Source organism: Patiria miniata, unplaced genomic scaffold, assembly GCF_015706575.1.
Source record: "Patiria miniata isolate m_02_andy unplaced genomic scaffold, ASM1570657v1 HiC_scaffold_17, whole genome shotgun sequence".
NCBI lineage: Eukaryota > Metazoa > Echinodermata > Asteroidea > Valvatida > Asterinidae > Patiria > Patiria miniata.
Genome location: NW_024037055.1, coordinates 5585057 through 5598146, shown reverse-complemented (window position 1 = coordinate 5598146; position 13090 = coordinate 5585057). Strand labels below are relative to the sequence as shown.

The 13090-nt window shown below is 43.4% G+C and overlaps 1 protein-coding gene across 3 annotated transcripts; it reads right to left on the bottom strand.

Annotated features, from left to right (window-relative positions):
• Window positions 1-1757: 1757 nt before the first annotated feature.
• LOC119723610 lies at window positions 1758-8844 on the bottom strand. Of its 3 annotated transcripts, XM_038194348.1 has the most exons (4): window positions 8590-8844; window positions 8298-8428; window positions 2820-3010; window positions 1758-2496 (listed from the first exon to the last, which is right to left on the bottom strand). In XM_038194348.1, exons 3-4 carry the CDS (start codon window positions 2965-2967, stop codon window positions 2228-2230), a joined length of 417 nt encoding a protein of 138 aa, XP_038050276.1. In that variant the 5' UTR covers window positions 2968-3010; window positions 8298-8428; window positions 8590-8844; the 3' UTR covers window positions 1758-2227. The 3 variants fall into 3 exon arrangements, with proteins under 3 accessions (XP_038050276.1, XP_038050278.1, XP_038050277.1); XM_038194350.1 differs by having other exon boundaries at window positions 2844-3010; window positions 8298-8844; XM_038194349.1 differs by lacking the exons at window positions 8298-8428; window positions 8590-8844 and adding an exon at window positions 3504-3584.
• Between the last annotated feature and the right edge of the window lie 4246 nt (window positions 8845-13090).

Sequence of the window (13090 nt, the reverse complement as noted above, 5' to 3'; positions counted from 1 at the left end):
TTGAATGCCATGTGTGCACAGGTTTCAACTAGTCGTTTGTAATCTTATAAATGGACGCCAATTTCAACAGTTTTGGTTGTCAGTTCGAAGTACGTCAAGATCATGGGCGTCGCCAGGATTTTTTCTAGAGGGGGGCAAAAATTTTTTTTTGCCAAAAAAGGCTTGTATTTCTCAACACATTCTCGATTTATCAGTTTTAGAGGGGGGCAGGGACATTCCCCCCCCCCCCCCCCCAACTCATTAAATTTACACCACTTTGTCTTCGCGCCTCTTTTTCTGTTCTTTTTTTTTTTTTTTTTTTCCTTTTTTTTTTTTTTTTTTTGGTTGCTTTTCCAGGGGGGGGGGGGTGGGCAAGTGCCCCCCCCTTGCCCCCCCCCCCTCGCGACGCCCATGGTCAAGATAACGATATTTGAAAGTGTTGCGTCCCAATTCATTTCTGAAAATCTTCTTTTCCCCTTAAGAGAGTGAAGTGCAGAAATATACAGTGAATAATTATAATAATAATACCACCGTGTAATATTATAGTATTACAAACTGTACGAGCTGAAATAATAAACGATGAAAAAAGTGGCATCAGGATGTGACATACTTAACTTTTTTTTTTACTTTATTCAACGAAATGAATCAAGGACGGATCCGGGGGTTCAATTATTTTATTTTCAAGTGACGTCGCAATAAAGGCAGGCACTGCGTACACCACCATCTTTTCCTCAAAAAAAAAATTGGTTAAAGTGGTCCGAAATTGCCTCGGATCGCACCACAGAACATCTAAAATCCAAACAATAATCGGGGCTCTTAAGCGGGCCCCGAACCCCTTGCCGTATTTTTTGGGACCCACTTTTTGGGGGACCACATTTTTTGGTCTCCCAAAAAAAATGTGTTCTGGATCCGTCCTTGAAATCAACAGGCCTAAAGCCAGTCAATTTTCAGAAATATTTTAAACAGATTGTTTAGTTGTACGCTTTGCTTGGAATGTTTGCATTTTTGGCAACTAATTATGAATGTTGATGATCAGAGTATCGACTTCAGGTGAATGAAAAAATGATAAAAAAAAATATATTGTAATCTTCGCGAATTTAGTGCATTGTTAGGCCATCTTAGGTTTTTATTTTATTTATAGCTGGACTGCACCGCCAGCTGAAGTGTGTAGGTGGGATTATGTACATGTATTATCAAAATAATTCATTTTAATAGAGATTATCTTTATGGTCAACATACAGACATGCTGTCACTGAAAGACGTCTGCGACCCATCACGAACAAAGGCACGACATTTGATAAATATTTCATTGCACATCAATCGACTTAAACAAAAAAACTCTTTGTGCATTGTGTTAACATCGACGAAATACGAGACAAAAGGTACACAATATGTTATTGGTATAAATATACATGTATTACAACATTGAATATAAAAGCAATATGTTCTGCCGATGCTGTAATGCACAATTTTTTCAAGTTAGACGCCATGTATGCACACGGCGCAGCGCACGTATTCTGAACAGTTTTTTTGGTCGTTTCATCAGTTCTCTCATCACGACTGTAAACATTCATTGATTGTGTTCACTGACGCCATGTCACGAGTCTTTAATGTTTCATCAGGTGCATCAGCACTATACGCTCCATGCATGACATATTGAGGGCGCCAAACACGAAACGCACTATAGTAAAAGCGACCGATGTTAAAAGCGGGTATAAAAATAGTTAACAAGGGGGCTGTAACTTGTGAGCAAAGGAAGAGGGTTTTGAGGCTTTTCGTTGTTTTAGGCACGCCGTTCAGTCTTCTACTTTCATGGGCACCTATCTACTTTTATTGTTTTTTTTTTCACCGTGATTATGGCGTATTCCAGAGTATAGCAGATTTCTGCTGAAGATTACCATAGTATATGCTTCTTGAAACGTCGACAGCCATCACCGCTACGAAAATTACATAGCCTCGAAGAATTATGACCTTTCATACTCTTTGGCAGTCGTAGCATTTTGTCCTCAGTGCAAAGAAAGTGAGCTGTTAACTTTCTGTGATTTTCAGTTCGTCTGGGTTCGAGAGGTTGTTGAAGTTTTGACGCCTCACTTTTTGTACGATCGAAACTATCAGTCGAAGGCAAATTGTCTGGAAACCAGTGGCACATGGTTCATTGATTTAGTATGAAAAGTGGCACGGTCTGAATTAACTTTCTGGACCAAATTTCATCTATATCTTTATCAAGATGAAATTTAAAAGAGGCTAGCTAGCTAGCCGTCAGAAAGTCCCCGGAGTCTCCGATCGGCTCGGCGATCTGCGTTCCCTTCGCCTCGTCCACGCCTCCCAGCGACCCATCGTCGTTGTCCGCGGGCTCGGTCAACTCGTTGAAGTCCGAGTCGGTTCGGATGGGGTTGGACCGGGTCTTGGAGACAGCGGAACGAGGGGCTGATTTTCGACGGGGTAGAGAGCTGAGCCGCTCCCGGGTGGGAAAGTTGGAGATGCGGTTGTTGTAATCGTTCAGGACATCCTTGGGTGCTGTTGTGAGATAGAAAAAATAAAGATGGGTAACAAATATGGCTACTATCCTTAATGAAAACGGTTCAATTTCATTTGTATCGTGTCTCTCCGTGGGTGAGACAAACAAACAATCAGACGGACAGACAAAACTCCCGTACTGTGACCGTCAGGTTTCCCTCTGGTATCCCTCAAAAGGGACGACAAAGCAGACAAAGAGACGTACAGACAAACAGCTCAAATCCCACCAGGTGAGACGAGAACCTCCCTACTGCCAGGTTCCCCTCTGGTATCCCTCAGAAGGGACGACAAAGAGACGGACAGACAAACAGCTCAAATCTCACCAGGTGAAGAGAGAACCTCCCTACCGTCAGGTTCCCCTCTGGTGTCTCGCACAGCTGACACTACAGACGAACAGGTGTCGAACTCGCTAGGTTCGCCGTAGGTCTGACGGAATCGAGAGCTCTCAACACGGCTCGAGCCACATCCCATGATGGTGCAGTCGTCTCCGAATCGGCAGCATTCGCAATCGGGTCTGTGAGGTGGGTAAAAAAAAACACGGAAGATGATTACAATGCAGATCTAAATGTAATTCGAAATAGGGCGACAAGAATATGCTTGCTTCTGAGCTGGACACGAATGTCTCAGTTTAGGATATTTATGAACAGTGACTCGGACAGTCGGGCCAAATTGGAATGTTACGAGACGGATGCTGATTCCAAGTACATGAACATGCAATAAGATAACATCGTGAGGAGATTGTTTAAATTCTAATGCTTTGCACTCGGAAAGCAACGTCATAATCTCGATGCGGCAATAAAAGTGAGAACCACAAATGAGATTGCAGCAACTGAGACAGCGCGACGCCGTCCACACTTAAAGACTGCTTGCTGTCATTTACTGATGGTGTTGGAAAAAAACTCAGTCCATTGATGTTATTGGGATCGTTATGGTTGCTCTCCGGATGAGGTCTTGTTTGCAGACATCATCTCGTTAAGCTAATGGTCAAGGAAGCAAGATGCATTTACTGGGATGAAGTCTTGAGGGCCGAGCTCAAGTTCTGCACGAAGATGTAAATCACAGATGAAAAGACTCAAAGATTATTGTGTCCGAACGAGTCCAGTGCTCACTGCTCTCTGGTAAATCAGAACTGACCTCTCTTATATAAGATGTTATGCACGGCATCTGAGAGTCACACAGGATGAAAATCCATCTCGGAGTTATCGCGTCGTCATGGTTACAAGCATCCTCTCGCGAGCCCGTTGCATCAACACGTAATATCCGGAGAATATGCATCAGCGTGGTTTTGATACAGAATAATCCGCTACAGGCACTGATGCTTTCTGTGGACATTGTACACACGCTTTCTGTTCGAAATAATATTTGTTTTCCACATAGCAGTTGCGACAATTGCGTCATATTCTAGCCTGGGCATGCCTGTGTGTTTCTCTCAGCCCCTACACTGATGCGTAATGCCTGCGTAGTTTCTGATCACTGCCAGGTTAGGTTTTGCGAGCAGGCTTTTTTTTTTTCTGGTCAGGGATAATGAAGGTTGGCCTAATCGATCAACGGTGAAAGGCAGAGGGGGTGGATTCTAACGTAGCTGAGTTAAAGGAAGGGCGAATTAACATAAAGTAAAACTACGAGGAAAATGTATCATTTTGAGGCTATAGGGCTCTTGCACATCAGTGCGCCCCCATTATGGGCAGTTCTGTCATTAAAATTCAGTGACAATAAGGCACAATATGTTTATTAATGGTTGATATAGGAGCAAAGAAAATTATTGCCCGCAATGTGACGTCAAATGCAATAGACTATTTGTCTGGACCGACAATTTATTGTGGACAGTTATCGTTATAATCCAAAGAAAATCTTTGACTGACTTTGTAGGTCTTTTAATCGAATCCTCTAATAAAATCAAAAATATTTGAAGTCTTAATCACTCTTATTAATAACTTGAATGAAGACCTAGAAATGTGTTTGTCACGTGAACAACCACAGCTGTTTTGGCTGTTTGGAAAGACTGTAATATGTGGTGACATCGTCATGACATCATTCAATTTCAACAGTAACACATATAGTCCCGGTTTAGATACATACCAAGTTGCAACAAAATCGGACCTTTAATTTTCTAGATATGACGCCTTATTAGAAAAGTGTGCGTCAATTGTTGATGATTTAAAAACTGATCATTCTGCATAATTTATTCCCACTGGGATTCGTGGCCGATCGCCAGCATGCTGTAAAGTGCACTTGAGTGTCTAAACATACATGCCGACTCTCAAACAGACGACATGTCTTTTCAAGCTAACAGGAGGTAAAAGATAAAAATTGATTTCCCCCGAGATTTCCCCCGATACAATCCACATCGCCTGCAGACTGCACGTATGACGCAGTCATATATCAGTAAAGACGTCTGTTGGGCTTGTGTACCTGAAATTTCTGTTGCTATATACAAATGCTTTTTAGAAAGTTACACAATCCGATTACCACAATTCGAACTTAAAGGCATAAATGAGGTGGCACCATCGGCCAAACTTTCGTGTTGGCCGCACGTTCGCGTATTTGTATTTCCACATTTCGTGAGATTTATTTTGCAATTGGGATTTCTTTTTCTTTTTTTTTCCATTTTAGCCCCTTGTAATTTGTTTAATTTGTTTGTGGATAATTTTCCACCTCTTGTTTGCGCAGACCTGCAAACGTGACTTCAAAAGTTGTACATTGAACTCGACATTTCACTTCAGTGCCTTTTTCTTGTACCTTTCTTTTGGGATTGAATATGGACTTTGCCATCATGCCATTTTGTAAATCGTGAATTTCCAGCTGTGGCAAATTCTGTCCTCATCAGTGTACATTCTTAGACAACCCACCCATCTCCCATTTTTGCTCTGATCATAGAAACCAAGATTGTGAAACCATCTACATCTTCTCGTAGCCTATCCATACATGTCCTCATGTGAGAATTCATCCCCGGAGATTTCGATATCAGAGCAAAACGATGTTGCGCGCTACACATCACTTGCAATCTCTGTAGCTTCCTTGGGTCGTGAGGTTGTCATGGCAACACATCACCACTCGTCGATCAAACCGACTCGTATATGCACCACAAGTACAAGCAGGTTTCGGGTGAACGTTTGGCTTTAGTTTATCAGTTATCTCGATGTCTAACGTTCACGAAACGCAATTTGAAAATGTTACGCATGACGATTTCGCCATTGAGATGTGAAACCCAGAATCACGCTCGTATCAAACACGCCTAAAGAGTGTTTATGGGTGCAGACCAAATGGGTCCGAAATTGCCTACGCCGGCCAAATCACGATTTGCATGCCCTCAAAATCGTCAGTATTGGAGCATGCTGTGGGCCCGAACTTGAGGGTTTGTAAAAAATATGGGTGGAAGCCGTGCACAGGACTGGGAGCTTGCAGTTCTGTGTAATTTGGATGTAATTTGGACCCTAAAAGCGCTCTATTTTGCACTGGAGTGTAGGCATCGTTTTCCAAAATGGCGATGGGCTTCAGGACTATTTTCAGGGGTGATCATCTTCAGATGGAAATTTCTCCTAAAAGTCATCAGTTGACCCCCGAAAATTGAAAAGAATATGAAAGATGATGAAATAAGCTTTAATTTGATGTGTGTCTCAAACACCATGGAGAGTTGTGAGTATTTTCCCCAAATTTCTGAAGTGGGAGCATTTACCATTGGGGTCTATGGAAGTTTATTTACTGGTCGGCTACCTTTATATCGGCATAAAATATGACACTCTGTGATATAGATGTCGCAGATATTAGTTTACGCACGTCATAGTCCCGTCGCAAACATGCTATATCATAATGAGATCCGTCAAATTATTATTATTATTTCAAATGTCTAGTCTGCTTTGCAAAGTGTGATAAAATTTAAACAGGAGTTTCCCTGTGCTGTGACCAATATCTTGAGGGACTTGGGACAGCCGCGTATAGGCCGCGGCTATGCCTAATTTCTGACGCTGAGTGTCAGTCTGCGATTGTAATCTAGCTGTACGCTTAAAGGTCATAGCAAATCTTATCGTTTAGACTGCACGTACTACACTAGCCTTTAGTCAAGTCCCTCGCGCCTATATACCCGCCTTATATACGCCTTATATGCTGTAAATGGTAACCGCAAACCACCGTTAGATGATTGGTTTATATTGCTTGATTTATATTGCGTGAATAAATGAATAAGTGATTAGTTCCACGAGATAGTAAAGGCCCTCGCGGCTTCGCCGCTCGTGCTAGTCTTTTTACGTGTCAGCATCCGGGATGCGTTACGTGTCCGGGTAAGCGCGTGGGACTTGACTAATTAAAGGCTAGTACTACACAGGACCAAATGTAAAAGGTTCTTATTGGGTAAACCCCTATATTGGCCAAAAAAACGTCCGCCGAGCTCATGAATAAAAGTTACACAGGCTCAATTTATTCGATATTAGAGAGTTCTGAGAGCCATGGAATCGGGGAATTGAAGACATTATGGCACTGCATCTCTGGCCTGGACTTGGGGCTTCCACTTCTGAGCATTTTGGATGCAATAGGGTCCGAAAGTGGCGCTATTTAGCCATGTTGTGGTGGGATCCTTTTCCAAAAGGCTGCTATTCCACTTTTGGAAACATCGTTCGTTTTTAATTTAATTAGGGGTGGTCTTCGTAGGGTGAGGATTTCTCGAATAACCAATGGTCACCCACCGAAAATTGAAAAGATGAGACAGATGACATGTTGATCATCAGTTTTCTGTGCAGCCAGAACACCCGTGAGGGTTTTGAGTATTTTTAACAGAGTTTGAGAATATGGGGATTTATCACTGGTGTCTAATGGGAATGTTTATACAGGGGTGCAGCCTGAAGCCGTAATGTGGGCTTAGCTAATCTCAATGTGAGTAAACAAATATCAGCAGAGAACCAGCACTAGCACTATACACCCGCGAATGGCGTTTTCACTGGTAACCTATGCTTGCTAAGCAGTACATGCTCTGAAATTTTGTAATAACTCGAAGGCTACCTGTGTTCGTCAAGTGTAAAAAATATACGCCGAGGGCAAACTGAAATGACTATAAACATAATCAATTTGGATTCTCGACCCTCGTATTAATTCATACCTTTCATGTTCATTCTGTAGCGTCGTGTGTTTTACTTTGCCTTAATGACAACGAACTCCATCTCCAGAGTAAAATCTGTCACAAGGCCAATTTGGCCAATCAGGCCGGTGTTTATCTCCGGTTTCAGTAGCATGAAACGACTGAGAATATTCCCATTCCCCCTGGACGGGATGCTGGTCCATCGCAGGTTACTTCCCCTTCTAATGCCGGTACCCATTTATACTCCTGGGTGGAGAGAGGCAAGTGGGGGTGAAGTGCTTTGCCCATGGACACAACATACGCCCAGCAGCTGGATTCGAACCCCTGACCCTCTGATCATGAGTCGCGAACCCTAACCACTATAGGCCACCTCCAGCATGTACAGGTATCACTTTGTCATAATGACAACGAACGCCATCTCGATAAGTGAAGTATATTATGATGGGGAGCATTGAGGTGTATTTTCTGCGACAATCGTGATTACAACATGTATCTATTATTCATAGGTAAATTGTTTAGAATAAAACATGGCCGTATCTTTACCTAATGTGTTCAGCATGTGTAGTGACTATTAGCAACTATTAAACCATACACAATAAAAGACGACATTGGTTCATTTTTCCTAACAGATGCATCGCATCAATTTAAACCTGTCAGAATACACGGAGTTGAAAGACGAACGACCGAATATAGCCTACATCCAACAGCACAACTCATGATGTTTGGTACTTACGCAGTCTGGATGCAACATGAGCACTGTATGTGCTGCGTGATGGCCTGTTTCGTTCTACCTAGCTGATGCGATCCTTCAACATCCACGTACTCAGCCCTCTGTCACTCCCCTCAGAGCCATTACCTGCCTCTCTGACAAACACAAGAACGAGATATTAAACAGAATTGATATCGTGACATCCGAATCCCGTACACGACCTGAAGAGATTATTAGAGTCGGGGTGATGTCAGCCCCGGTGATTGGTTATAAACAACTGAAGAGCTGTGCTTTTTTGACCACGTTGATCGCTGACCTGATGCAGCTGGAATTGAATCTCGTATACTCGCGTTGACTTGATAGAGGGAGACGTTCTGCTTCAGTCGGTCTACGTCGCCATGCCCGGCATCCTTTTAGGCCGTTTTCATCTTTGAATCTTCGCATCTGCTTCTCTTATACATCAATTAGGCCTACCGGTTTCCATCTCAGAAAAACTGCGCAAAGTGAATGCAACCATTTATAAATGCATCCGGAGAGTGCGACATGGGTTCGTTTTCCCGCCAGTTTTTGCGGCCTCTCATTAAGCCAGCTTAATTGGTTGTTTGGCAGGCTTCCAGCGATTTTGATGACGTGATGTTATGATGCTTCCCCGACTATTTCATAATGGAACGAGAACTCCATGCTGGCAAATTTCATGGAAATGCTGAGTAGGCCTATATTAAGGTTGCAGACCAGTAAATAAACTGCAATGGACCCGAGTGGTAAATAAGGCCACTTCCGAAATACAGAAACAAAATACTTGCAACTCTCCAAAGTGTTTGAGACACACATCATTCATCATCTTGCATTTTCTGTTCAATGTTTGGGGCTTAAATTAATTACTTTTGGGAGAAAATTCCGTCCAAAGATATTCACCCCTAAAAGAAGTCCTGTAGCCCATCGCCATTTTGAAAATGATGCCTGCGCTCCATTGCAAAATAGACTGAGCAATCTTGGGGACCAATTTCATCCGAATTTCACAGAAATACGAACTGGAATTAGTCTAGTCCTATTCACGGCTTCCAACCTGGCCCACAAAATGCTCTAATACCAGAGAATTGATGGCATACAAATCGTGATTTTGTCCGGCGTAGGCAATTTCGGGCCTATTTACTGGTCTGCACCCCAAAACTCTGGGTTTCACAGAAAAACAACAACTGTTGCTAGAGAGGGAAACAGGTTACAAGACCAGATGTCATGTAATTTACATTAATTACGAATGATTCTCAGCTAATTTTTGGCGGAGCACTTTAATTGTCTAAGCATTTTTTTTTCTTTTTGCTATGAAGCTCGACATAAGACCCTTAATATGTTGCTAAACGCATAGTTGATGCAGTATCTAACTGTGCATGCGGATGAACCTAATTTATTCTGATCAATACGAATTAATTCTTTGACATACGGACAATCATTGTGGAGTCCACGAATAAATCAAACAGTCTGTTCTGTCTTGGGTAACAACCCCCCCCCTCCCCCCAAAAAATACTGTGACAGGTCCGTGACTTTTATTAGCTAAGACGTACACATTTATATAGTTTCTGGGTTTTTTGGTGTCGTCCAAAGAACATCAAGTCGTTGCCATGGTAACGCTGCTTGTTAGTAAGGAAAAGCTACGAATTAGAGGAAATAAGATACTCTTCCGTTAAGGGGACCCTTGTTTAGTTCTCCTGCCGATCAAGCGATTCGTTGTCGATTAGTCTATTCGATTGATCAATCAATCAATCAATATTCAGCATTTAGACAGGTGTTGTCATATTGAAGCTTCAGCAGTCATAGGCCGTGTCCGAATTACTTAGCTACAGCTTGAACATCCCATAGACTCGTGTGTAATTTCAAGCATAGCCAGGCAATTCGGCCGCGGCCTAATTAGTTATTACACCTGTCAGGAGGGTGTATACCTATTATCTCCAATGTCACTGCAAACCTAGTAGCCTCTCTCATAATGACGAGAGATGTTCAGGTTGATTGGAAAACTAATTTAGCCGGGCGCGGCTAGATGATTCAGTGTTCGCCGTTAATTGACCTTTGGACATGGATGATCTTTCAAACCCATTACGTTTACTACCGTGTTATTGCCAGGGTGTAGTCTCCAGATGCAGCCGTTTGTTTATCTAAAAAGAAATTTTGTTGGGATGCACAGAAGGGATACTGATGTTAAGATGTTAAGATATTTGGCTGTAGCTAGGGTCTTTTTTATTTCAGAGATATTCACTCTTTTATCAACTTCCCTTTTCAAAAAAAAACAGGCTAAGGCCCAAAAAAAAAGTCTCCGGTTTCTGGTATGCGCGCGCGTCGCCGTAGCCATGCGCGTCGGCAAAATGAAAAAGTTTTTTTTTCAATACAAGATGATGTCTCAAAACCGCCAAACTCACTGGTTTGACTGGAATCCTGCTGCTGCACAATTTTAATGTGTTTTTAGATGGGGTTATGGTCGAGAATAAGCTTTATGTGGCCTCTCTGGACTCCCATATATTTGCACTAAGTTTAGTCGGGCACCATTTGCAGTCATCAGCCGACATTTGAAGCAAAAAAAAAAAAAAAACAGGTAAAAAAAAAAAAAAAGCCGCGTCGCCGCACCACTTTTGGGGCAAGCTCCATACCAGAAACCGGAGACTTTTTTTTTTGGCCTAAGTACCGATTTTTCACCGCGTTGTGAAGTAGTTTTTTTCTTTCAACCTTCTACATCAGATAACAAAGTAGACTTCGACGACTGGTTACCACGTCTAAAAGTCCTAACCCATGACATAACCCTCTTGTGTGTCACTAAAGCTTGTACGTGAGTTATGTTGCCATGGCAGCCACACATGGCGTCCACTTAATCCACTCATAGTAACACGACCCTGGCAGGACAAAGTGAAACATGGCACTGCTCTGATCTTGATCAAAACACTGTCAACAAACCGACAAAACACACTTGAAATGTGAGAAATGTCGGGTGTTATTTATTGATACCGGTGTGACATGGCTCAGCAATGCATATATGAATATCCGCGGCAGTGTTAGGGGAAGAAAAGTACGATGTCTACTTCTTCTCAACCAGCAGGGATCGGTATGTACCCCTCATGGTACGCCCGGTACCTCCTGGCCTTCAACAATCAGCTAAGATGTCGGGAAAGAGTTCACGATCTCCGATATCGGCTCATCTCTGAGGAGCAGAGGTACTTGGATCAGGCCTCGGATCGAGTCCGGGAGTTCGTCCTGGCTGGGAAGCACACGGTGCGACCCGTGATGGGGGACCAGTCACCCAGGAATCAACCCAGTAGGTCGGTACCTGTGGCCAACAAAGTTGTGCCGAAGCGGTTACCGTTATTGCGGCCTCAGCAGGGCCAAGCTGCGCCGGTCGAGGGGACGGGGAACTCGCTGGAAATCACCCGTCATAGGAGAAGGAACGTTAAGAAAAGGAAGAAGGCGAGAACCCCATCTCCGCAGTATCCGACGTTCTGCGTGCAGGAACTGGTGGTGAGAGCCGAGGCAGAGGCAAGACGAGATGCACGCATGAGAGGGATGCTGAGAGGTCCTGCCTCATCACCTGTTGACATGGTAACGGTTGCTGAGACCACGACTGATGATGATGACATTCCTTTGCCGCTGACTCTCATGGAGTACTACCTAGAACCTGACAACATCCAAGGGGACGGTTCAAACATTCCAAGACGCGGCCCGTTTGTCGAGACCAAATCCTCCCGCAATGGATTACAAAAGAGCCCCGAACATTCCGGAAAGTTACCGAAGTCAGACCATGCTGCCATGGAAACAGAACCTTACTCATCACCAGAAACCATTGAAATTCCTCTCCATCGGCACCCACGATTCGATTTCAGTGACAGCCGTCACTCCCCTGACGATCCTCCCACTGTTGAGTCTAACCCCGCCCTCAACGGCAGTTCCAGTTTGGAGAGAAATCTCGCTGATCCCGGTAGAATCTCGAAATCGCCACGTGACGTCAGTCTTCAGGCTGAGAGATACTTTGAGTCTGAAATAAGTCCAGGCAGCGCATCTTCGTTTAAGACTAGAGATGGACCTGAATCAAGACAAAGACGGAGCAACGCCTCTGAACCAGACATGGTGATCGAGTATAGCGACCGCCTGATTCCTAAGGAATCATTCCCCATGGAGGAGGACGGTGCTCCATCTAAATGGAAATCTCCAGATGAGGCAAGACGGAAATGGAAGCCGGATGATGACGATCGAAGGAAGCAGAGGAGGAAGGAATCTCACCGGAAACATCTCAGAAAGATGAACCGGGCTAATGGTTGCGCAAATATCCCCGATGAAAGTGACTTGACTGCAAACACCGATAACATTCATGAGGAGGAAGGAAACAAACATGGCGATATCCGTCACCATGGTAACGCCCGTCCGACAAACAAAAATGGCAGCTTCCCTGAGATCGAGGCTGTCAGAAGATGGCAGCTGATTGGCCAGAAAGGACGGAATAAAATCAATAAATCGATGAGGAGATATTCCCATCGAGACGAACACACGTAAATAATAATTTATCTTAAAGTTTGGACTTATTGATATATTTTTTTACAAATCACCAAAACCAGTGCCTCAATTAACAGACAGTGAAGGCATTTGAAAAATTAAAAAAAAAAGGTTTTATCTGTTAATTCATATATACCTAAGACAGTTTACCCATTCCTATTGGTCGAGAGACCGTCACGTGGCCGGTTTTAAACGGTTGATAAAGACCGGCTGGCCGGTCTTAAACACTTTTCCAGTGTCACATGAAAGTTTGACTCCTTTGAAAATCCGGTACGTTTTTCGGCTCGGGT